At 43.5% G+C, this 26,551-nt stretch overlaps 1 protein-coding gene across 1 annotated transcript in view; it reads left to right on the forward strand.

Moving 5' to 3' along the window:
- Positions 1-24,133, forward strand: part of plppr4b (phospholipid phosphatase related 4b) — a 49,062-nt gene extending 24,929 nt beyond the window's left edge. The window contains exons 2-7 of the mRNA XM_033638372.2: positions 2,240-2,425; positions 10,267-10,396; positions 10,602-10,797; positions 18,327-18,384; positions 21,692-21,865; positions 22,285-24,133. Coding sequence (XP_033494263.1) covers positions 2,240-2,425; positions 10,267-10,396; positions 10,602-10,797; positions 18,327-18,384; positions 21,692-21,865; positions 22,285-23,997 — 2,457 coding nt within the window. The 3' untranslated portion in view covers positions 23,998-24,133. The remainder of the gene's footprint in view (positions 1-2,239; positions 2,426-10,266; positions 10,397-10,601; positions 10,798-18,326; positions 18,385-21,691; positions 21,866-22,284) is intronic.
- The last annotated feature ends 2,418 nt before the right edge of the window (positions 24,134-26,551 follow it).

Here is a 26,551-nt window from a genome sequence, read left to right on the forward strand (position 1 = left end):
TCCATGTCAATGATGACATGCTTGTCCAGAGGTGAAATTTCGACGTAACTGCCTGTTTAAATCACATCAAGCGCGATACAATTTTGCAAACAGCCTAAATGATTTAGCTTCTAAAAGTAAATAGCACCAAGGCAAAAAAGAGATGTCGGTCAAAAAGTCTGGTAACCACTGAAAGTTTAATCTTTATTTATTAACTCATTAAGCTATAAAAGTTTAATCTGAAAAGTAACTACTAAAGCTATTAATGTAGTGACCAAGGTTCCTGCCACTCTCTTTATCTCTTAATCAGGCTGGATCAGATGCTTTTGGTTTATAGATAATTTAACATATTTATTAAAGGCATTTCAAGTGAGACTTGAGTTAGAGTTTGTGTATCAGTCAAAATAATCAACAATTAGATATTTATTCAAAATCATGCAGCCCTAATTAAAATCCTACTACCGGCTACATTTACTTAAGGTATCAAAAAAAGTTAATCGGGTGGTGACTGATATGTTAAATAACTCAGTACAAAGTACATTATTAATATTGGTAAGTCAGTGCATAAAAGCAGCATTTTATTATTCTACTCTGTTTCTTCATTTTGTGACCGCAACACCAAGCCTCCCGCTCTGGAAAAGATTTCAGATTTCAGGCACACAAATCTTCCTTGCGCCACATTTCAGGCACAACATTTTTTCTTGCTTTAACCCCTGATATTTACACCATCATGTGATGCCATGTGGCCCAAAAAGACTTTTTCTCATTGACTTATATGCTGAAAGGGACATCTGTAAATCAGTGGGTACATTTTTTTGAGTGCCACAACCCACCCGAAGTGACCCGTTGTACTATTGGGATTCGATCCATTCTGTCCGATAACATTTGGGCAGTCCAGAGCTGGGTTGGGAGAGAGTTACTGCCCCGAGTGAAAGAGTTCAAGTATCTCAGGATCTGGTGTGTGAGATGGATAGGTGGCGTCAGCAGTGATGGGGGTGCTGCGTCAGACTGTGGTGGTCTATGTCCCAACCCTCAGCTATGGTCATGAGCTTTGTGTGGTCACCGAAAGAATGAGATCACAGATACAAGCAGTCGAAATTAGTTTCCTCTGTCCACCAACAGATATCCAGTCCAAAACTACCTCTTCCATGTGCCAGTCTTTGTCAGCAGGTCATATAGCAACTTGAGACAGGTGTCGGCTCGTCTCTGTAAACAGATATCGTCATATGAAGGCTGATGAATTAGAAAAAAGCTAATAAAAAGCTGAACCGTCTTGAGCCGATAGCCGATGGGTTCTGACATTGCTTTCAAGCCAATGTGTTCCGCCTCTTTGTTCTCCATATGGACTGTTTGCCTGCATGCAACCAAAGCCTGCTCAAACATGATTGGTCAAAACCAGAATGCTTCCAATACCAACATCTTGACCCGCTGCCGACAGATTCTGCACATATGCAGAGATCTGTCTCTGGAGACTACACAGACTCAAACCAGCAAGAGACAAAGATCTTCTTTCGTAAGCAGCTTTCATAGAAATGAACAGATGCTATCTTTATGTTTCTAGCTTCCCTCCTTTATTCACGTGGCCTGCAGTTTGGGTTTGTCTGTCCTCTCAGCTCCACAGCTCTGCTCTCTCTGTCCTCCTGACAGGACTGGATACTAGTGACATGACAGTGTAACAGGTCAGTGGTGAAATCGCTGCAGCCATTCAGCAAAGCAAAGCCACACAGAACCAGCGAAGCCCTCTGCAGAGTTGAGCTTGGCTTTCTTCCACAGACCGCTGAAGCACTTTGATTTGCCCAACTGAGAAATCAGCGCCAGCTTTATTACCCTGACTTTATTTCATGCTTGGGATTGAACTGCTGTGTTATGATTGGTTTTTTATGATAGTGAGATCTCAAGCTGGTTATAATAAACATGAAGTGTTTCTCATTGCGTTCGTTGGGATGAGGAGGATTCATACAGAAGATTTGAGATGAGCTCAGTGGAAGCACTCGATGTTCAGAAGAGCAATTAATTCCACATGTCGTCTTCCATCACCCAGCTCCGTCCTCAGGTCATGAAAACTATTTTCCATGCCTTCGTCCTCATTATCAAATCAAATTAGCATGGTCATTGAACCATAGGGTTATGGGGACATTCACTGCCTGTTCTTCTATGTATTTATTCATTGGCAGTCTGTTAAAGCTCCTCCTGCCTCTGCTGTTTATGAACTCCATTACATCTTGTGCTTTCTGTCTTCTCCTGTCATGTCCATCAACAGCTGCCGATTCTGGTATCGTCTGTGGTCAGTCTCTACTTCCTGGAGTGGACGGATGTGTTCAAGCCGGTGAAGTCTGGCTTCAACTGCCATGATCGCAGCCTTAGCCTTCCCTACATCGACCCCAACCACGAGGTCATTCCCCTGCTGATGCTGCTCAGCCTGGCCTTCGCCGGACCTGCCATCACGGTAAGGTTTAACAGCGAGACAGAAAACTAAACTGCTAACCTTAGATCAGAGGGATGAGCACGGGGACGAACCGATTAGAATTTGGTGGTCATAGGTTAAAGGTCAAGGTCACTGTGACCTTGTCTGTCTCATTCTAATGACTGCAGTATCTTATGAACACCTAGAGGGAATTTCTTCAAATTGGGCACAAAAATTCACTTTAAGGTGAGGATTAACTGATTTAAAATTTGGTGTTCAAAGGTCAAGGTCACTGTGACCTTGTCTGTCTCATTTTCATGAATATAATGTGTCAAGAACACCTTGAGGGAATTTCCTCAAATTTGGAACAGACGTCCACTTGGAATCAATATTAAACTGATTCGAATTTGATAGTCAGAGGTCAAAGGTCAAGGTCACTGTGACCTGATTCAACATGTTTTTGGCCAGGAATTCACAAGCCAATTTTGACAGCACTTCATACAAATGTCTGATCGGATAAATGTATGAAGTGTTTGCATTTTCTATCGAAAAGGTCAAGTGTCAGCTTCACTTAAACATCATAATGTTTTGCAAAAACACGTCTCTGGCCGTGACTCAGCGTCATATCTCAGGAACAGAAGGGGAGATATTTGGCCGTATACTGAATTGATGACACTAATCTTGGATGTTCACCTTGAAACTATGCTGATTGTATACGTCTCCTGTGTGTGAAGCATCCATGTTTTCACAGTCATGGATGTAAACTGTAACTGCAACTTGACAAGTTTGCGGAGGAATACAAGTGCAAGGTGAAAATTCTTTGCCCTTTTTAATGTACTGTTTAATTTGTACGTTTGACCGGTGGGTCAGGCTATGGCGTCACACAAAAAACCCGAACCCTAACCCACCTACACACTGTATCAAAAGCCTCTGGCATGAATTCCTTCTAATACTGACACACACACACACACACACACACTCATGTCCTTATATTGTAGATGTGGAGTGTGAGTGGAGCTGTGGGCCGGCAGGACGGGCCCCTCCAGGCTGGGAGAGCTCGCTGACTGTTGATCTGTATTATCAGCTATGATCCTGTCCACTGCAAGCCAGACACACTTTTCTGGCATGCACATTTATTGTGACCAGTCAGGCATGTCATCACTTCCTTGGAGGTTTCTGGGAGCAAACACACACACACACACACACACACACACACACATGCATATACGTTCCAAATGCTTGAAAGGTGCTTGTGAACAATACATTGTATTGCATTTATTGTATTGTATATGACGGCCTGAAAAGTGTATGTGTGAAGTTGTAAAATTGTGAAGTTGATTTTTGACATTTGGTTATAAAATATCATCACTTTAACATTATATTCAATCAGACTTGTCATAATTAGTGTACGAATTCATGGGTTATGGCAAAAAAACATGTTCTGTGAGGTCACAGCGACCTTTGACACCCACATTCTCATCAGTTCATTGTTAATTCCAAGCGTACATTTTTGTCAAATCTGAGGAAAGTCTTTTTGAGATAAAGCACTCACGAGAATGAAATGGATGCAAGGCAGTGTTAATTTGGTTGATGAAAACTATGATGAAAATGTTTTTAACAACAATTTTCCATAACAAAAACGAGACAATGACGAGCTAAAAATAGATCTTGATGATAAGAACTAAGACGTGATGAAAATGTTGGTGGTGGACTATTGGACACTGAAAGCCGAGAGCGCCCGTGACTCTGATTATCTTCAGGCTGGTAAACTCCAGTAAATAGTCTGCACCAGGATGTTTGGGTTGGTGCGAGTTGTGAGCTGTAACTCAGCAGTAAATAATCAGCCGTGTGTGTCTGACTGTGGATGGTGGAGCTGCTGAATGGATTTGTGGAGTTTGTTAGTTGCAGCGGTGGCTGTTAGCAGCTAGCTCTGCTTGTTAGCCGCTGAATGGCAGTGGAGCTAGCAGCCACTGGCCGCTGGACTTAACAGCTGATCCACGCAGGACTCAGCAGAAGGTGTTTAAACCTCCAGACTAACATGTTGCACATGAAGAAACAAGTTATGTTTCTGCTTCTTAACAGTCACATGGATAAGTCAGAGTTTACAATGAACCTGGGGACAAATCCTAGTTGGCTCACATTAGTTATTTGTTGAGAGCATAAATAGAGAGATGTTGAGCTTTTCAGATGATGATCAGTAAGTGTGTGCTCGTAAATCAGCCCTTAAACCTGTCACACACTGCTGGAGACATGACACACACATGATTTTATACAACCTGTCACCTTGAGTCTGATTTATGATCCATGAATCAGACTCACTGGGTTAGTTTAAACAGAGAAACACATATAGAAAACATCAGGACTAAAACATTTTGCATTTTCGGCGACTGAAACTATGAAGGATAAAATGACTAAGACTAAATCTAAAATGGCTGTCAGAATGAATACCAATCAGCGCTCGACAGTGCGAGCGTTTCACTCGCATTTGCGACAAAAAATAGATGTGTGCGAACTGTAAAAAATATTTAGGGGCACATGCGCTCATAAAAAAATCAGCCGAAGCAGCCTATATTTTTGTCAATAAAAAAATATGATAATCTAACCGATAATCTGTTGGAGGAACTCCAGCCGCCTTCCCTCTTCCCCGTGTGACACGGTTATGGGCGGTTTTCCAAGCCACTGTCGGCACAATGAATCTAAGTCCCACTGTTGGCAGCGTGGCGGAGGAGGCGGACCGGGTTAAGCGGCGGACCTCCGGGGAAGCCTGCTCCGTTCTCCCTGCAGTTAGGGACCGTTCGCCACGGTACTGCTGCTGGGCAGGGTGGAAATAAGTCCTGCAGAGTTTCAGAGGACCTGGAGAATGTTTTAGGATAGTTATAACATTATATAAGATAATCATATTGCAAAGATAATATAAGATAATAACATTAAAGACAAAATTAAATTGCAATACTTTTTCAAAACTTGATGATTTTACCTTTCTGTACATTTTGTATTTAAATTCATTAAATAATTTTGCATGTAAATGTCTATTTGCATCACGTTTATTACGGTAAACACATTATTTGATCAATTTACATTGTGCCCCTAAAGTTCTTTGTGTGCTCCTTACTTTTTCAACTTAGGAGCACATGTGCTCCTTGGGAAAAAAGTTAGTGTCAAGCCCTGCCAATGCAAGGTCACAATGGCCTTGACCAAAATGTAATGTGTTCATTGTTGAGTCCATGTGAATGTTTGTGCCAAATCTGAAGAAATTCTCTCAAGGCCCTCTCTTGAGATAGAATGGGACAGACGGACGCCTGTAAAACATAATGACTCTGACCGCGGCTGTTGCCGACGCTGAGGTATTAAACTTCAGGCATCTAAAGCCATTACTGTGAAACTGATAGGTTTTGCACAGTTAGACCGACACAGTTGTGACACGTGTTGATGTGAGACTGGGTTGCAGTCCTTGAACGCTTGTCTCCATCTTGAGGTGGATGATTGAGGCTGAGAACATGCAACAAGTAAAGATTCATTTTCTCTCCTGATGTTGTTGTGAGCAGTGGAACAAATCCAGCCACATTAATCACCGCTGTGTTCATGCGATTGGACACTTCAGACTACGGTCATGCTACATCTGGACTACAGCCGCTCCTCTGAAGCTGAGCACTGAATTATTTCCTTATTCAAACTGCAGGGCATGTTCACAGTAAGCCGCTTTTAGTGGGGAAATCACTAACTCAACTACATTTTGTGCTGACAATAAAACAGGCTAAGCTTTAAATACTTTGTCTCCCAGATGACTGTGTCTGACAGCGAGTAGTTACAGCACAGCGCAGACACACAGTTTAGTTTTTAATGTTTCGTTTGTGTTACAGTGGAAGAGATTCTGCAGTTCTTTGAGTCCTGTAAGACTGAAAATCATCCAGTGTAATGACCCCAGAAGCTGAATGTGAAGTTATTTTTTCAGGAATCCTTTCGCTTATTTTTCCTTCGACAGATAGAAAGGAAAATGAGAGAAATGGTTTCATTCTTGCAATGACTTGCTGAGACATTGGGCCTCTCCAGAGCCGGACCCTAACCACCAAGTGTCACTCTGTTTGTAGTCACCTGCACAGCTGAGTGACGCACGTTCATCAGGGTGTAGGGGATAAACACAGCAGCAAGCTTTGGGGCAAATTTAACTTTACTTTTAACCATGCAGAAAAATAAAACTATCTCCCATTTTATGTTCTTCAAATTGTTGTATGTACTGTATTTTCTTTTCTTTGTAAACATCTTTCGGCTTTTCACTGATGCTCATAAGCTGCATGGTTTTCATAACAGTTGTTGTACATATTGAGCACTGCAATTAAAGCAATGTTAATGTGCTTGTGTTGACCGTGATTGAAATATGGCTTTCTACATGCTGATCACATGTATTGATAAAGTACTGGCCTGGCTGGCAGAGGTTTTATCGCACTTACTCACAGTAACAAGTGTAGTTGTCGTCAACTAGAGTAATCTTGAAGTTATATTCCCTTCATCTGCTGTCTGACTTGACTCTGTTGAGTTTGTGTGTGTGCGCGCTGTGAGGAGGAGGTCAGCCCTGACGCAGAGAGCAACTCATTTCTGAGTTTCGAAAATGAATAAATAAATAAAACAATCGGCCTAATCATGTATGTTCAAAATGCTGTAAGGCTACTTTACCTGTTCTGAAGACGTGATGATCGCACATTACGCGACCAGCTTGTGTTGTCAAACAAATGCACGCACAGGAAGATTTTTGCGACAGTTGTAACAGACAAGACCGTTTTCGTCTGTAGGGGGACCCCATGAGGTAAAAAGTAGTGATGGCCAAATGAAGCCTCATGAAGCTTTCTTTATTTTCTGAGCCCACTAGATGGCACTCATGGTTTAAAGAGAGAGGCTCAAAGAATGGCAATTCAGTGTGCTTTCAACCTTTTGTTGAACAAAAAGCGCCATCTAGTGGGCTCAGAAAATAAAGAAAATGCTTCATGAGGCTTCATTTGGCCATCACTAGTAAAAATGCAATCCTCCACTGTGTTGCTTTAAATGAGAAGGATATATTTTATCCTTTGTACAGGGTAACATTTAAGATGTTAACATCTGTATGTCAACATAAATGTCTGTCTTAGTTTGAGCAGGTTACGAACTTTATTTGTACGGAGCGTCTTCTATGATAAACACAATACGGTGTTGCACATGATCAGTAAGTCAGCAGTGGTGTAGCCTCGCTGTTGGAGGGCTTTATAACCCACCTCCACTCCTCACCAGGTGGTTTGGGACGGCACTCAATGTGGCGAACCCTCCGCGTGAATGCGTAAACAGATTGAAAGTAGGGTGAGGGTGTAAAGGGTGGTTTGGGAAAAGCCCACGAAGTATGTTCACAATGACAAAAGTAAACAGAGCTTCATTCACAAACAGTGCATACACACAAATCTGTGTTTAAACCATACGTACAAATGATTCATGCAGAAATATGAGATTCATCCAATATTTCCTTACATTACTTTGTTCGTACTCTGCAAACACAGTTCTGCCTCTAAATTCATTCAATTATTCAGTCATTAAAAAACACTTTAATAGGCAACAATAAAACGTGCACTTATGTGACGCGCTGTCCTCCTCATCACTTGATGTTATAATTAAAATATTCCTCTATTAGTGCAGAGTGTCCCACTGCAGTCTATGAGAATGTCCATACTGAAATGCAACAGTTTTGGTTTAGTGGTGGAGCGACTCTTTGGCTGTGAGTGAAGAGTTTAGGTGTCGTTATGGCGTAGCTGTTTTTACCTTAACAAGAATACACATAAAAATCACACAGACAGTAAAACAGTCAAAATTAGCCAATGTAATGGACGATCAGTCTGTTCACGAAATAATTTAGATTCCAGAAAAGTAAAATAAATGGAGAGGAAACAGCTGTTTCCTTTTTGCTGGAGCAAAAGATGGAGTACATTTCCCAGATAAACCCTGGTTCAGAGACTCATAAGTCCAGTGTGTCAGTTTCAGTATTATGCAGATCCCTGACGGCCCTCATCTAAGTACCCATAATCCCCCTCTGGCCATCACTGTAGCTGCCTTGCTTTTTCCTCTCTCCATCCATGTTGAGGATGAAGGCTGAAAGCATGAATGCCTGAGGACGGAGGATGTAGAGGTTAGGAAACAGACAGAGCTATGAACTGATACTGCGTGCTGTACAGGGCCAATATGTGTAGGCAATGAAATACTGACTATAATATTAACATCACAGTTAGCCACAGCACAGAATTCACACATATGAGCAGTTAAACTCCTCTGTGCATCATTATAAACATTTAGACACACGTTTCTTTCCGTTCTTCTTTGTCTGCAGAGATCTGTGATCCGACATCAGTGCTGTGCAGATAGCCAGGTATCCCGCTGCAACGCCACGTGTCCACCTGGAGGAGTGTGTATTTGTGTGTATGAGTGTACTACACAGGGAGGAGCTGTGCTGGCCAACAATCTTGGCTTACTGCAGAGCTTTGGAGGGCCATAGATAGGCTGCGCTGTGGGATACCGCCCACTTAAAAACAGCCACAGGTGACAGCGTTCTAAGATTCATATGTTGCTGTTGCCTGCGACTCAGGGAGACCAGACGAGTGTACGAGTACAGCCCGATCACACAGAACGCATTTTGCAGGTTGCAAAACACGAGTCGCACTGCACTGCCTTTCTTTTTTCTTAAAATTGAATGCCACCAATAAAAAGACACTTGATGCTCCTTTTTATCGTTGCCACCTCCTTACCCTGACCCGCACGTGTAATTAATCTCCTGTTTTTTACTGTGTGTATCCTGCAGTAATGAGTGTGTAGCTGCTGCCATGTTGAGGCAGAGGGTGCTGTCTGTAGCTCTGGTTGAGGGTGAGAGGCTGTCAGCAGATAAACAGAGATCTGTGTGGGTACATGAGACCCTAAAAAAGAGGCTGGATCATGGGGAGTACCACCAGTTGGTCCAGGAGCTTCTCCTCCATCATGGACGTTTACAGTACTGCACTTATCTGCTGTTTTCTATTGACATGGTGCTAACTGTGCTTTGTAAAGTCGTATAGCTCTGGGTATCCAGCAACCACTACCACCAGTTTCTCCTCCATTGTTTACCAACTGTAAACTTGTTGTCGTGACCACCACAGAAGCCCCGCCTCTCAACTCATCTCATTGGAGAATGGGGAAAAAAAGCAGAGATGACGTGGGGCGCTTCTCTGCTCTGAGTTGAAGTTTTTTCAACTCGAGGAGTTCAGAGTGTTTCAGCAAAAACAGCAGCTGCCTAGAGCGCAGAAACACAAGGCGTGTAGCAACGCGAAAACAGCGAGCAAAAAGCTTCATTCTCATTAAAAGCTCATAGACTTTGCATTGTGATGATGTCACAGATTTCTAAAATGCTTCTCTCGGCTTGAGGAAAGTTTATAAATAGAAAACCATCACAGCTTATAAAAATAGAAAGATTCATAATTGACCTTGTCCTGTCAACAGTTTTACAGATGTCTCTTTTACAGGGGGGGGAAATGCTTTTTGGGCTGCAGGGTTTTTTTTGCCGCCATAAGTGGCCACTAGGAAAAATTCTCTACAAGCCTGAGTTGCTTTGCTGCAGGCCACATGCAGCACACAATTAGAAACAGCAGCACCAGGATGCAGGACCCCTAATGGACCAGAGGGCTTCAAGCATGATGTAGAAATACTTACACTGCATATAGAAATATGAATGTCACAAATACATCACAAAAAATGTCCAGGGTGGAGCCTGCCTCTCACCCAGTGCATGCTGGGATAAGCTGGCCCTTGTGAACAAGCAGGAAACTGAAAGTGCCCTCATGTCCAGGATAAATCACCCACTGCTGCATGCAGCGCCATGTGACCGCTGTGTATTGTGTTAACAGATAATGATCGGAGAGGCCATCCTGTTCTGCTGTCTGTCTCGGAGGAAGAGTGGCGTCGGGGCCGAGGCCAACATCAACGCCGCGGGCTGCAACTTCAACTCCTTCATACGCAGAGCTGTTCGCTTCGTCGGTACACTGATTTTTTTCTGTCTATAACCTGGTCTGAAAGGATGGTAACTGTATACTCATGAGTCATTTAGCAACACAGAACCAGAGCCAACACTAACTTACACTAACCGCTGAAGCCAGAATGTGTTTAAAGTGTGTCGTGTTTACACCTCTGTCTGAACGCTCCGCCTGTTTCCCAACCTTGACATCACATCCTTTTTCCTCAGGCGTTCATGCTTTCGGTCTTTGTGCCACCGCCCTCATCACCGACATCCTCCAGCTGATGACGGGCTACCCAACACCCTACTTCCTCACTGTGTGTAAACCCAACTACACCACGCTCAACGTCAGCTGCGAACAGAACCCCTACGTCATGGAGGATATCTGCTCAGGGGTGGACCCTGCAGCCATCATCCAGGGGAGGTAAGACGAGATAGAGACTGCCACTGAAAGCTTCAGGGAACCACGCTGGTTGTGTTTAAGTCAAGAGGATCAGAGTTTGTGTTTAACAGAAGCACTTTACTATGAAGTGCACTGAGATGCATCGCAAGCAAATTATAAGGCAAATGTTATTGGACAAGAAAGCCAGAATGGTAAAGCGAAAAAATCACTGATTCTTAAATATTTAACAACAGAGGTCTTTACGTGAAACAGGCATACATAAAAGATGAGCCTCTATTTTTAATGATTTTCAGTTTCATTCATTAGTATTAATCATTTTTTATCACACTCAGTCATACTCAGCACTCTGCTGCTCTCACAGACCCCTCTCTGACAGAAATACTCTCTACGTTCTTCTTTTCTCTTGCTTATTTACACACACAACCCCAACTTCAGAAAAGTTGGGACACTGTGTAAAACAAAATTAAAAATAGAATGCAATGAGTTGCAAATCCTTTTTGACCTATATTCAGTAGAATACAAGACAAGATATTTAATGCTCATACTGATAACTTGGTACATTCGCTCATTCTGAATTTGATGCTGCAACACGTTCCAAAAGAGTTTGGACAGCAGCATGTTTCCCACTGTGTGACATCAACACTCAGTCAGTGTTTGGGAACTGAGGACACTAAGGCCCTGTCCAAACACCCGCACTTGCGCCCTGAGGTCTTCCCTGAAGTGCACTTGCCGAAAGTGCAGTTAGGGGCGTAAGTGCGCAAGGGACTGACGCTGTTTAAAAAGGAGAATTGGGACAGTTGTGTACACGTCACTTCCGTTTGGGTCCAGCTGGTCCGTCTCCTAGGAGACGAAACATGGCGTTAGAGGAAATAATGTTGTTCGCAGCACTGCTGCTGCAAATGATAAATAGATACAGGCAGCGAATGATGAGGAGGATTAGGAGCCGCAGGAGAAGGCGGCATCTACATCAGATCCAAGTATTGATGCTGACGCCCAACCAACAGGTAAATTACATTTTACTCTTGAATTTACCTGTTAATAATGTGTATATTAGCTGTAACGTCTTTTTTACTCTACGGTTAACGTAGCCTAGATTACCGTTATTCCTATTAAAACATTTTTTGTTTGGCTAAATTGTGATATAAAATAAACTATAAAGACATACGGTAATAAAATAATATTAATATTAATAATTAAACACAGAATCAAAACTGTAAAGTGATGTGGACTGTCATACAAACCTCCAGTCAACTGTAAACTGTATATTATTTCATAATTAACGCCCTGTCATGTATTATTAAGTCGTTCGTACCTTCATCCACAGACTGTGGGGGGGCTCTGGCTGGCGTGAACGGCATGAGCTGGAAGGAAAGGTCCATACACTCGTTCGCCTTTTCTTCTCGCTCTCTTCTTCCATTGTTGAGGACAAAATGGATCAGCAGAGTGTTGTAGTTAAGTTGTGGTGCAAAAGCACAAGTAGGACGACACAGGGGTATGTGGGAAACAAACATTACAGCTTCTGTTCATTGTGAACACAACTTCTTCTTCTTCTTCTTCTTCTTCTTCTTCTTCTTCTGTACTTCTTGGCAGACCAGACGCTATAGGCAGGTTGAGTGTTGCATTAAAACATTTTAGAGAGACTTACAGGTCGTCAAACTGCATCCACACAAAACACCAGCAAAAGGAACCACAGTAAAATCGTCGCACATTATCTGCTGATTTTTGCGAGGGTGACAGCAAAATAACAACAAATGACCAAGAATCAGCAGCCATCACCCTGCAGAGTCGTTATGCCTCGTAACACCATGAGAGGAGCAGTTAGCAGGTTTCACCTAATTACCACACTTTGCCTTGATGCGTACGAAGGATTCTGCTGATTGTTGCTTTTTGTTGTTGTTGCTGGAATCTGCTCCAGAGCCGAATTATTTTGGTCACAGAGAGAGAGGAAGACAGAAAGAGGGGGATAGCCTTTTGATGTTCTTGTTAATGAGATTACAGAGACAAACACTGACATGTTTCTGTGATTATGCATGGGTTTTGGAGAAAACCAGATCATTATAATGCTTTCTTCTCTGCGTCGAGGCCTGTTGGAAACAAAGAAAATATTATTTGTTTCCTGAAATTATGTAAACCATGACCTCAAAGTGAGTGATGGCATTTAAATAATACTTCAGCCACAAAATGACCATTTACATATTAATTATTAATGTCGTGGTGCCAGGAATTCATGAAGAAAACTTTCTCGCATGCCTCTGGTGGACGAAGGATCAGAAAAAAGGGGACCACGTTAAATCACAGCAAACGACACAAGACTTAAATTATACTTTGCAAATTGTGTAAGAGTTTGTAAACAGATGTTTTGATGTAGTTTTGTTGGTGTAAAATAGGGTCCCATGTTAACTTCAATTAATCGACAGTGTTTTCTCACATACGTCGTTCACTGTGAGAAAAACAACTACATACGTACAGTACAGGCCAAAAGTTTGGACACACCTTCTCATTCAATGCGTTTTCTTTATTTTCATGACTATTTACATTGTAGATTCTCACTGAAGGCATCAAAACTATGAATGAACACATGTGGAGTTATGTACTTAACAAAAAAAGGTGAAATAACTGAAAACATGTTTTATATTCTAGTTTCTTCAAAATAGCCACCCTTTGCTCTGATTACTGCTTTGCACACTCTTGGCATTCTCTCCATGAGCTTCAAGAGGTAGTCACCTGAAATGGTTTCCACTTCACAGGTGTGCCTTATCAGGGTTAATTAGTGGAATTTCTTGCTTTATCAATGGGGTTGGGACCATCAGTTGTGTTGTGCAGAAGTCAGGTTAATACACAGCCGACAGCCCTATTGGACAACTGTTAAAATTCATATTATGGCAAGAACCAATCAGCTAACTAAAGATAAACGAGTGGCCAGTATTGGCCCCGATGAAACATCTCGACCAGTTTCAAGACATCACTGTAGTCCAGAGGTATTTTATTACAATTCAAAACTGTCCAGATACTAAAATTTCCTCCCAGCCAAGGTAGTAGTAGTGTACCCCTACATCTATTAAATAAGATCAACAACTTACATCTCTGTATCATACTTATAAATACCGTTAAGACATAGATACATTTAACTTGTATGGCACTTGGAAAAAGTGCAAAGACAGATTTGAGCATCCCCTTTCTCTCTTTTTCTCTATGTCCTTTCCTTGTGACACAAATGAGCCTGTGACCGTCCTGTAGTTCAGTCTTGGCTCAGATTGAGTTGGTGCCATTCTCATGCACATGTGAGCCTCAAATGGTACTTTGTTTAAATAATGCTTGTAGCAGAGAAAGCTGACACACAGCTTTAAAGGGACAGTGTGTAACATTTTCAGTTGTTTATTGGCAAAAATCGATGTCTGCATTCATAAACATGTCATCACTGGTGTTTCATTACCTCCACCAATAATCTGACTTATTCTCGTAAAAGGAGAATTTCGGACTGTTTGTACATTGTGCGGGTAAGTCGTCTGGGGGGGTTCCATAACATTTCGCCATCTTGAGAAAACATCTGCCAGGGAGGGACATACCCTGGCAAATTTGAAACACAGTCCCACTCTTTGAGCATAATGCAGGATCATGCACATGCAGCATCACGGGAGAAGGAATCCTCGTCGCCAAGAAAGCGCAAAAGAGAATCAAAAAGGCAACGTGACTGGCAAATTCAAAAAACGAGGGTCAACATCAGGGCAGCCTTTCCCAGGTGGAGAGAGCTGCTGAAGGACAAAGGTAATGCAGTCACAAGCCAGTGATGCGAGGAGAGGGATGAGGTGTGTGAGGCTGAGCCACTTGTCAGTTGTCAAAAGACAAGACATGATTGGTTTGTTTGGATTTACATCCGCCCCAACAATCCTATGTTGTAAACACAGCCAGCATGGTGAGGAGGGAGTTTGTCAACTCGCGTCACATGTGTGTCTGTGTAGCAGCCTGAATGAATACTCCATGAAGTATCAGATGACATGGTTTCATCAATGTTATCATAGCTTTTTGGTACACAGTGGCTACCGTAGTTGCAGTACGCGTTTGAAACAGTGAGGCGCTAGAGTGCGCTATGTGTTTGAACGCAATATATGATTTCAATGTTAGATGGGAGACATTCCTACTCCTCCTATTCTGTTTGTAGCCCACTCTGTCTCTGATTAAACCAGAGACCTTAATGGAGATTGGTTTGGTGTGTGTGTGTGTGTGTGTGTGTGTGTGTGTGGCAGACAGCATAAGGATGAGGCCGGAGGCGATGAGGCTAGTTTCGACCTGTGTTTTTGGTACACACATAGGTTCTGGCTGCAGACTATGGGGGTCTAAATATAACCTCGTGCTCCTGGCATAAACACTGTCTTCCACTCTCTCTGTGGCAGCTTTAGCTCCAGTCTCATTTGCAGAGCAGCATGAAAAGCTATTCTGCTGCAGTGGTTGTGCACCAAGGGTATTATTAACCTATTTTAACAGCAGAGGGACTGTTGCTTGCTTTGGCTCGAGTCGACCTGACTCACTTTGGTACCAAGTCCTTTTCTCTGTTTCATCTTACACGGTGGATAGTACTCCCTCAGTGTAGCCAGGATTCTCAGCTGATCATCATAGCGACGCCGTGTGAACCTGCCATCACATCATCTTCAATTTGACTCTCACTGAATCTGTTCACTGGCAACCAATGAGAGGAACCCCTGCATCTTGTCAGCCATACAGCAGGGTAAATTTGGGTCAAGTGCACAAAGAAATTGCGGTCGTATTGACGCTAGCTTGAATGTTTCAAGGATGACCTGTGTCACAATAATTTCCTCCAAGCAGTACAGTTCAGTTCAGTTCTGGACACATTTAGTCCGTTCCCACAGTAAAAGTTGTGGATGGTACCAACAGAAGCGTTCCTTAGCGTCCCCATGTTTGGTCCCCCCTCTGTTGGGGTACCTAGCACACAGATCTGGTACTAAAAGGTGGAGCTAGAAACCCTGCAGTCTGATTGGTCAGTAGAGGACGCTCACTCTGGTTTTATGTAACCTCTGTTCATACATCAGTAAACTACAACTATAAAATGAAAGAGAAAAAAATAACTTCATTCACTGGGCCGACTGCCGGCAACTTTTAAGGTGGAACGTTAACTTGTAATGTTACTCAATGCATGAGTTGATGACGTGAATCCATCAGCACACCTTAAATTTCACTGTGACAACTTTGACCATCACTTTAGTTTTTATATGACACACACTTTTAGTAATGACTTTAAAAATATAGATTAAAGAGGCAACAGATAGGATTTTTTTTTTTTTTTTTTTTTTACCTTGGCGCCACCTAGCATCAGTGGTGTTGCGTCGCACTGTGGCAACGACCAAAGTGAGCGTGGGGATCAGAGATAATGAATAAAATGCAGGCTGTAAAGCCACCAGTATACCTCTATGTATATGTAGAATGAGAAGGTGTGTGGACACTCTACTGAATAAATGAGTAAAGAGACCGAGCAACAATTATCAGATTTATCTCAAGAAAAAACAAATAGTAATGCAAATAATTATAGCAGAATGCACAGTACCAGTACAAACAGCTCACAGTAAATGATACCAATATGTACAGTATCAGTACAAACAACAGTAGACACAGTGGAATTATACCAATATGCACATGTAAACAGTCCCCATTCTAGAATAAACGCTACCGTATGGAAACCATGCGGCCGGTTGGAGCTCAAATTGAATGGGAAACAAAGTCCAGTGTTCACTTAGCTGGGCGTAACTTAGCTGGGCGATGTCCGTGGATAGCTGCCTCCGTGAGAAGAGAACAGAAGGAAGGGAGGGGGGTATCACTGTCCGAGGGCTGCCGTAGAATGGCAACCAGGATGTCAGCCGACCAACACTCGCTACCCGCTCCCTGGTTGCGGCGATTTGCGATGCTGGCCAGCTAGGAATGAACTAGCAGCCAGTACAGTACAGTCCTCTCTGGTCTAGCTAACATTTAGCCGTGTTACTTACTGATCCATTAGAAAGAAAGCTAGCTGGACATGGGTTTTGAAGCCTCTTTGGTCACGGAGCTCCCTCCATCTCTTGAACGCCTGACTGAGGTTTACTCTTGTTTTTCCTCTTCTTTTATCACTCTCCTTTTTGCTCTTCTTTGCCTCCTCACACAGAGGAGCTCCTTTTCTTTTGCTAGGCCGTTTTTCACTTGTCTCCAAACTTTGTCCGTCTGCCATTGTGCTCGTGACTCAACTATCTCATGCCCAACTCCTCATAAGGACCAGCTCCAGTCCCTGATTGGCTGACCGACCAGTTTCACAACACATGACGTGTTTCCTGCTGTAAAGCAGATTTTTTCCGTGAAATTTTGCCCCCAGGGGCAGAAGCTTATTGCAAAGATTGCAAAGCCACTAAGTAACCTATGTAAACGCTGATAGTCTGATTTTACTGTGGACACTACCCTGTGCAACCCACATTATTTTCATCATGATATGTTTAGGAAAAGATGCTGTCTGTTGCCTCTTTAAATTTGACCAAATTATGTGGAAAAAAAGCATTGCAGAGTGTCGTTGCTGTGGGCTCCAGCAACACTAAAGGTGGCAATGTGAATCATTTGCAAGGGGGGATAAAAAATGTCTTATTTGAGAATAAAATTACATATTAAATAATTTCCAACCTTTTCATTTAATATTAATGAAGATAATACAGTCTTTATATTTATTTTAATAACAATATAATGTAGTTATTTCTAAGTATTTTCAAACCCTAACTATGGTGTTTTACTCATTTCTAATAATACATGCATTATAATAATAATAGATGCATAATAACACACAACAACGTTTGTGTTGGTTATTTCTGTGCTAAAGTGGGTCAGCTCATTCAGAAGCAGTGTGATCAGTTTTCATGTGTGAATGAAATTTTTATGATTCCCCAGATGTTGTAAATGCTGGTTTAAGGAGGAGAGCACACAACTGTACGACACTCACACACACACACACACACACACACACACACACACACACACACACACACACAGAGAAATACAGCCAACTGCATGAATGCACCACAACACACACACTGGCACACGTGCAGAGTCAGGAGTAAAGATGAAGCTGGGTGGAGGAGAGAGCATCAGGAGCTGTCAGAAGTAGGTCATTGGGTTGGAGCTGGAGAAACTGGGCCACAGGTTCACTTCCATAATGTAGCACACAGTCAAGCTCCTGCTGCTGCACGGCAGCGTGTGACCGTACATCAGACCTGTTCCTCTGGTACTTGGCCGGTGTCAGCAGATGAAGACATCACTACAGTGTAAACATCTGCTCCACAGCTGTCTACCTGCCTGTGTTCAATTACTTTTTGGGTTCTGGCGTAAAGAAGATGAAAAGATGCGTCTAATTTGATTCAGTCTTTCAGCCCGTAACATCCGCGTGTGTGTGCAGCGTGGTGTTTGAGATGTCTCATTAGGCTTGTGTTTTGTTGGCTGTGGTTAAACCCTCTCTCCACCTCCTGTTGACTCACACACACAGATGTGAACGTTGGCTGAGTCTATTTCTGTTCTTTCATCTCTTGCAGAAAATCCTTTCCATCGCAGCACGCTACCCTCGCATCCTTTGCCGCTGTCTATGTTTCGGTGAGTAATAGTTTGAGCCCACGCAAACACTTAACCCTGCTCACCCTCCCATGAAGCGCCTGATGATACAGTAGGAGCGAAACACTGAGTGGTGGATGATGGAATTAGCCAAGATTAACTTTTCTGCGTGGCTCTCTCCTCTACGCTATTTTTGCTTCACTGTTAAATCCACTCATCTCTACGGTGTCAGCTTCTCAGGAGAGGATAAAAGACAGAGTGGCCCGTCTGATTGATCACATCAGTTTCCCTTTATCACATTGAGCAGAGCATTAAAAACTCAACTGTAAACGTCAGCGTTGATCAGATTAGATGTCAATCAAATATGTACACCGGTCTGCCTGCTCAGAGGCTGAAGCAACATTTATCATATAGTGTGTCCAAAGACATTTTATTCTACATTTAAACAGTACAATGTTAATTATACATACAGTACAGGCCAAAAGTTTGGACACACCTTCTCATTCAATGCGTTTTCTTTATTTTCATGACTATTTACATTGTAGATTCTCACTGAAGGCATCAAAACTATGAATGAACACATGTGGAGTTATGTACTTAACAAAAAAAGGTGAAATAACTGAAAACATGTTTTATATTCTAGTTTCTTCAAAATAGCCACCCTTTGCTCTGATTACTGCTTTGCACACTCTTGGCATTCTCTCCATGAGCTTCAAGAGGTAGTCACCTGAAATGGTTTCCACTTCACAGGTGTGCCTTATCAGGGTTAATTAGTGGAATTTCTTGCTTTATCAATGGGGTTGGGACCATCAGTTGTGTTGTGCAGAAGTCAGGTTAATACACAGCCGACAGCCCTATTGGACAACTGTTAAAATTCATATTATGGCAAGAACCAATCAGCTAACTAAAGAAAAACGAGTGGCCATCATTACTTTAAGAAATGAAGGTCAGTCAGTCCGGAAAATTGCAAAAACTTTAAATGTGTCCCCAAGTGGAGTCGCAAAAACCATCAAGCGCTACAACCAAACTGGCACACATGAGGACCGACCCAGGAAAGGAAGACCAAGAGTCACCTCTGCTTCTGAGGATAAGTTCATCCGAGTCACCAGCCTCAGAAATGGCAAGTTAACAGCAGCTCAGATCAGAGACCAGATGAATGCCACACAGAGTTCTAGCAGCAGACCCATCTCTAGAACAACTGTTAAGAGGAGACTGCGCCAATCAGGCCTTCATGGTCAAATAGCTGCTAGGAAACCACTGCTAAGGAGAGGCAACAAGCAGAAGAGATTTGTTTGGGCCAAGAAACACAAGGAATGGACATTAGACCAGTGGAAATCTGTGCTTTGGTCTGATGAGTCCAAATTTGAGATCTTTGGTTCCAACCGCCGTGTCTTTGTGAGACGCAGAAAAGGTGAACGGATGGATTCCACATGCCTGGTTCCCACTGTGAAGCATGGAGGAGGAGGTGTGATGGTGTGGGGGTGTTTTGCTGGTGACACTGTTGGGGATTTATTCAAAATTGAAGGCACACTGAACCAGCATGGCTACCACAGCATCCTGCAGTGACATGCCATCCCATCCGGTTTGCGTTTAGTTGGACGATCATTTATTTTTCAACAGGACAATGACCCCAAACACACCTCCAGGCTGTGTAAGGGCTATTTGACCAAGAAGGAGAGTGATGGAGTGCTGCGGCAGATGACCTGGCCTCCACAGTCACCGGACCTGAACCCAATCCAGATGGTTTGGGGTGAGCTGGACCGCAGAGTGAAGGCAAAGGGGCCAACAAGTGCTAAACACCTCTGGGAACTCCTTCAAGACTGTTGGAAAACCTTTTCAGGTGACTACCTCTTGAAGCTCATCGAGAGAATGCCAAGAGTGTGCAAAGCAGTAATCAGAGCAAAGGGTGGCTATTTTGAAGAAACTAGAATATAAAACATGTTTTCAGTTATTTCACCTTTTTTTGTTAAGTACATAACTCCACATGTGTTCAGTCATAGTTTTGATGCCTTCAGTGAGAATCTACAATGTAAATAGTCATGAAAATAAAGAAAACGCATTGAATGAGAAGGTGTGTCCAAACTTCTGGCCTGTACTGTATAATAAAAATATAAAAACACATTCAATAATCACACACCCTCTAGTACTTGCATACACGGATATATGATCCATAAACACATCTGCTGGTGGGTGACATGATGTGAGAGAGCTACTCGTCAAAAACAATATGGCACCTGGCTGGTAACAAACAGTCTGTGATTACAGTTGAAGTGTATGCGACATGTAATATGTCTCTGAAAACATTTTTGGAGAAATCGAGATTAGAAATAATATTTAATCAGCGCTGTCATAAATCAGTTCAGGGAGGACCCAAGTGCAGAGCAGCAGGTTTACGGTTTAACAAAAAGCGAGCTTTGATGCAGCTGATAAAAAACATCCAGAGCAGACAGGTAAAAGTCCGAATGAAAGCAGAACCAAAACTAAACTGAAAACCAACCAGGAAAAATACAATGAACTCAGGTAAGAAATCCAAATATATTATACTATGACTTTTTTTTTTGACATACTATACTATGGACTCTTTCATGACTTTTTTGACATATGAACTCTCAACTTTTTTCGACACACTATACTATGAACTCTTTCATCTTTCAACACAAGACACCAGGCAGGAAACAGAGCAGGGAACGACACCAAGAACACAAGGATGAGCACAGACAAACTGACCAGGAACAAAGGGAAACACACAGGTATATATACAGAAAACTAATCACAAGAACGAGACACAGCTGGAGGAGGAAGACATGGGCAACAGGAGGGACATGGTGATTGGCTGACAACAAGGGTGGAGCAGACAAGACTAATACAGAACAGGTGTGAAGGGACGACTCTGGGAACAGGGAAGGACTAACGAGACAGGTGTGACAGAAAACAGGCGGGAAAACACACAAAGACAGGAAGTAAAACCAGACATGACACATGAGGAGAGAATCTACAAAATAAAACAGGAAGCAGATTAAACATGAACGAATAACATGAAACAAGGAACACAAACAGAAACCCAAAGGATAACAGAATATAAACAAAACCCCAGGATCGTGACAAGAGCTGCCAAGTTCTAGCATTTGATCGGTTCAGTGCCTACAGGAAACAGTATGGCGCCCACTTCCTTTTAGAAATAGGCAGTAACAAAAGCTTGGTTTATGTTTGATCAGCTCTGCCTAGTTTTGATCAGAGTTAGCTCAATGCTGAATAATGCTGCTGGCAGCGGTGATGGAAAAGCCTGCAGCTACAACATAAAGCAGCAATCATAAGGACAATGGAAAATAACTGTGTTATGTGTCCACAGATGTACTTCAACAGCACTTTGACAGACTCATCCAAGCTGCTCAAGCCCCTACTGGTCTTCTCCTTCATCATCTGTGCCATCATTTGTGGTCTGACCCGGATTATTCAGTACAAGAACCACGCTATCGACGTCTACCTGGGCTTCCTGCTCGGAGGAGCTATAGCCGTCTACCTGGTAGGGGCCAGTCCACTCAGCAGCCTCTTTTCCAACGCTGTTACCTTTTCAAAAGGCCTGTGTGGAGGTGGTTTTGTTCTCTTAAGTTTGAGAGCAGCATTCCTTCATGATGAAAGTCACTGGGATTCATTTGTTGGAGTACCTAATTTCGAATTAATTCATCAAGTAATTGCTGAGAAATTTTGATCTGGACCAAAGTGGTGGACTGTCCAGCTGACAGATGTTGTCCTCATAGAGGCACGCTGCTGACGTTTCTAAAAAAGTATAATCCAATTAATTCATGTACAATTAAATCCTCATTGCACTCTGTTTTGTTAAACCAGAAATTATTCTTAAAGCTCAAGGTTTTCTGAAAATCTGTTCAAGTCATGAAGGTATCAAGTAAACTTATTTACTTACTTAGTTTCCTGTGTTTCCAGGGGTTGTACGCTGTTGGGAATTTTCAGCCGAGTGAGGAGGCCAGTGCCAGTCCCCCTCCAATGCTACACCGCCCCCCCTGCTCCCTGCCTCACATAAGCCAGGAGGCTGTACTCCACCACCTGCAAATGAAAGCCAGCATGGCTGGGGAGGCTGGCATACCCACCTCCCACTCTGAGGGCCTCCTCCACAGAGGCCTTCAGCAGCAAAGGCCTGATGACAGTCTGAAGCGTTCCAGTGCAGACGTGGAGGTGATCTCCCCACGCAGCCCTCAAAGTAAAGACGCCATGGTGACCTTTAGCCACACCCTTCCTCGGGTCCACACCCCCCAGGCCATGGCAGCGTATGAGGAAGCAGCCAGACGTCATGCTGCCACCCTCCACCATGCCTCCATGGACTCCAGCCGCTCAAAGCAGCTTCTGTCTCAATGGAAAAGTAAGAACAACAACCATAAGTGCTCCCTGCAGGTCCCAGACTCCTTCTCGTCCTCTGTAGATTCCTCATCTGGCCAGTCCTCCCAGCATCCGCACCACCACGGTAGCATGGAGCTCCGATCCAGCTCTGAGCCATCTGCTATGGGCCTGAATGGAGGCTTTGATGGTCATGCATACATGTCCAAACTGGCAACAGGTGCTAGTACCACTCTGCCCAGTAACTGTAGCGGCATCACCGGAGGGGCCAGAATATCCATGCAGTCTAGACCTGGATCATCACAGCTGGTCCACATACCGGAGGAAGCTCATGAGAATTACAACACCACCTCCCCAAGGACGGGGGGAGGAGTAGGGAGTGAGGGGGTGTCAACAATAAACAGCACAGTACAGGCAAACTGGCAAAGGGCAGCAGAGAAGACTACAGCCTGCAGGACTAATGATAATGGGCAGAACACCCAGCCACGAATCATGCAAGTGATTGCCATGTCCAAGCAGCAGGGCCTACTGCAGACCCATTCCAAGAGCTTAGATGAGAGCAGCATAGGCTGCGGCACCAGCGGGACTTGCCAAGGTTCTGTTCGTTACAGGGCACTAACTGATCAAGACCCCACCAGCACCACAGGGCCCAGCTCACTAGGGAGCACCACAGGCAGTATTTCAGGGAGCACTGGAGCAATTGTCAGAGTAGAGGCCCACCCTGAAAACAACAAGCCGGTGATCCAAGCTCCGTCCACAGATGGAAGCGGATCATGGAGGTGGCGCTCCCTGGATCATGGCACTGGAGCAGGTGGAGGCACAGGGCCCAGTGGAACAGGAGGAGGATCAGGAGGAGGAGGTGGGAGTTTGAGGCAGTCCTTTGAGCTCAACGATCTAAACAGAGACTCGGAAAGTTCAGACTCGGTACGTGAAGGGTCGATTGACAGGAAGCGTGTCAATCACATTGTTACCACCACTGCCACTGTTAGCACCCCACCCATAGTTACTGTTCACACCCAGAACACCGGCCAGTCAGAGCACAGGCTCCACCCCCAGGGCCTCTCTACCATACGGGTCACTCCAGGGGATGGTAGTGGTTCTGGATCTGGAGGAGGAGGAGGTGGCGGAGGAGGAGGGGGTGGAGAGAGCGCTTCAGAAACACCCTCTGTCGCCTCCAGTCGTGAATCCACACTGCGGAGAAAAGGCAATAATATCATCCTGATTCCAGAGAGAGCCAACAGCCCCGACAACGCCCGGAACATTTTCTACAAGGGAACGTCGATAACTCCTGTTTTCAAGGACTAACGTGCGGAGCGTCAGGAGACGTCTGAGAAGATGTAGCTAAAAATGCAAGACAGCTGGATTTTTCAGAGAACCCCATATCTGTGACAAGTCAGTATTAGCTGCCATTGTATATTACCATGATAACTTCAAAAGAAAAGGTTTTATTCAGCATGAGATTTTTGTACATGTTTACACTAAATCACAACCTTTTAAGTGTTGTAGAAATAATCACTGTGTACTTTTGTGGTCACTCCAAAGGAAACCTATTGTAATGTCGATGCTGTGCCAGTGCTTTGGGAACAGGAGAACCTTTTTTAAACAGTTCCGTATGTTTTGGATATAAATCATCAGAAAAAAAGAAAAAAGCAAGTAGCACAGTGACGTCCAAACTGTAGCAAACCACAGCAAAATAATTGTACCATAGCTGTGGAGCCAGTGTTTACTTCCCTGCACTGTAAATACTGTGTATGTTTGAAAAGGGTGCTACACCACAAAATACTATTTACTATACAACATACTGTACAATTTGAATAGATAAAGAAAGAATTATTTTAGATGGAGCAACAATGACATTAATATGTGACAGAGATATGTTTTGTATTTCGTCTCTTTTCTGTACAGATACCACATACTCAACAGAATACTGTTTTGAACCATAAGTGTGCTTAGCATTCCTTCTGTAGCTATGAAGTCAAATATGCTGTGACTTGCACTGAAATATGTGTTTACTGTACCTTGTATAGTGTAAACCCTGACCTTATCTTGATATCCATTTGGATTTCCTACCAATTCCATATCTACAGCACAAAAGAGCAGAAAAACAGCAAAACAGTGGAACGTCATGCTTACTTAACCTTAAAGATAATCAGTCCATCTGCAAAACTCAATGCAATACTCGACCTCAAGCTACCCACATGAATTAGGCAGGTTTTCATCTGCGTAAAAGCAGCCATCGCAGCTATCAAATGAACATTCTGAGAGACACACTTGCGGCTGTCAAACCCACAACCAAATGCTAACATCACCAGACTCACAGCGAGGTAGTAAATTTGGGGAAAAGGTAACAGGCAGGTCCAGGACTTCCAAGTCTTGTATGGACGTGGATCTCTCCCAGTGAAATTACAAAAGGTGAACAGCGGCCATACCAAAACGATTTCTCGGAAACAAAGCTAAAAATAATTAAAACTGATGATGGCCATAGCATACACTTAAGCCACGTTTCCATCAGAAATTTTTGGTATAGTACCTGTAGAACCCTAGAAACATGTGCCGAGACCCTCGAGCCGCAGACAGTACTCTTAATAGACGTTTGTTGTCACTCACGCTCCATCCATCTCACCTGGTTTATCGTCAGTTGGGATATTTAAAATTAGCTGGGTTGTGCATTTAGTCCTTGTCAGGCAAGAGCAGGCGAGTAGTGCTGCGGAACAACGCTATGCCATGTGTTTTCTCTTAGTGAGCATTAGACTGCAGGTCACGTAATGCGGTTTAAATTCATATACATCTTTTAAACACTTAAAAATCTAAAATCTCTGAAGCCAGCCCATTCTCATTCCAAAGTCATCAAATAACACCACTTTGGTCGTGATTTTGGCATCAGACGCTTAACACCAAAAGACACCTTTCGCAGCGGTATGGCTCCAAAACGCAGGTGTTCACTTCCAATGTAGAGCCAAACCATGATGTTGTTTTTCTAAACCTAACCATGTGCTTTTCTTGACGTTGGTAGGAACATCAACAGCAGATGCACAATGACACCTAGCCTGTAATATGAAGACGTGAAAGTCCATTGACAAAGCAGTGACGTGATGACTTTGAATGATAATGTGTTGCTAGCGTATGTCGTAAGAGAGACAGTTAAAACAAATGTCATGTCTAGAGTCGTCATGGTAACATTTAAGGTGTGTCGATTGATTCACATCATCAACTCGTGCACTGAGTAAACATGCAAGCAAACCTTCCACCTTAAAAGTTGCCAGTAGCTGCCAGCGCGAGACTTTGAGTCACACAGTGAATTCAATTTTGTTTTCTCAGTCTGTAGCTGCTGCTAGAGTCCACGAAACATCCCTGACACACCAAGCCGACGGTCGGCCGTCGACCAAAGTCGGGCCGTCGGTGAGCGTCCGTCACCCTAGTTTTTGCGGTGTGTTCCGCACCATCGGCACTTCGGCGTCTGCGGCTTTTCGGCCGATTGAGCATGTTGAATCGGTGGCGGAGCTTGTCGGTGAGAGAGATCACTCTGATTGGCTGTTCAGGTTTTATTTCCTCGCCCCTGTAGCGAGTGAATCTGCCTGTAGTGAAACCGGGGCTAACCGGTGCTTCCTCCTCAGGCTCCACTTCACTCAGCTGCCCCACAGACCCGCTGCTTCTTCACACTTTAACCTGAATAACAAACTGGGGCTAACTGGGAGCGGTTAGCGGAGTGTTAGCCGCAGCATGACCGGAGGGAAGCACAGCCAGTTAGCCTCCGCTAGTCTCTGAGCTAGCCCCGGCTCTCCGTTTGGATCCAACCGGAGCACCGAGCCCTGGTTTGTTATTCAGGTTAAAGTGGGAAGAAGCAGCGGGTTTATCGGGC

The sequence above is a fragment of the Epinephelus lanceolatus genome, chromosome 20, assembly GCF_041903045.1.
Source record: "Epinephelus lanceolatus isolate andai-2023 chromosome 20, ASM4190304v1, whole genome shotgun sequence".
Lineage (NCBI taxonomy): Eukaryota > Metazoa > Chordata > Actinopteri > Perciformes > Serranidae > Epinephelus > Epinephelus lanceolatus.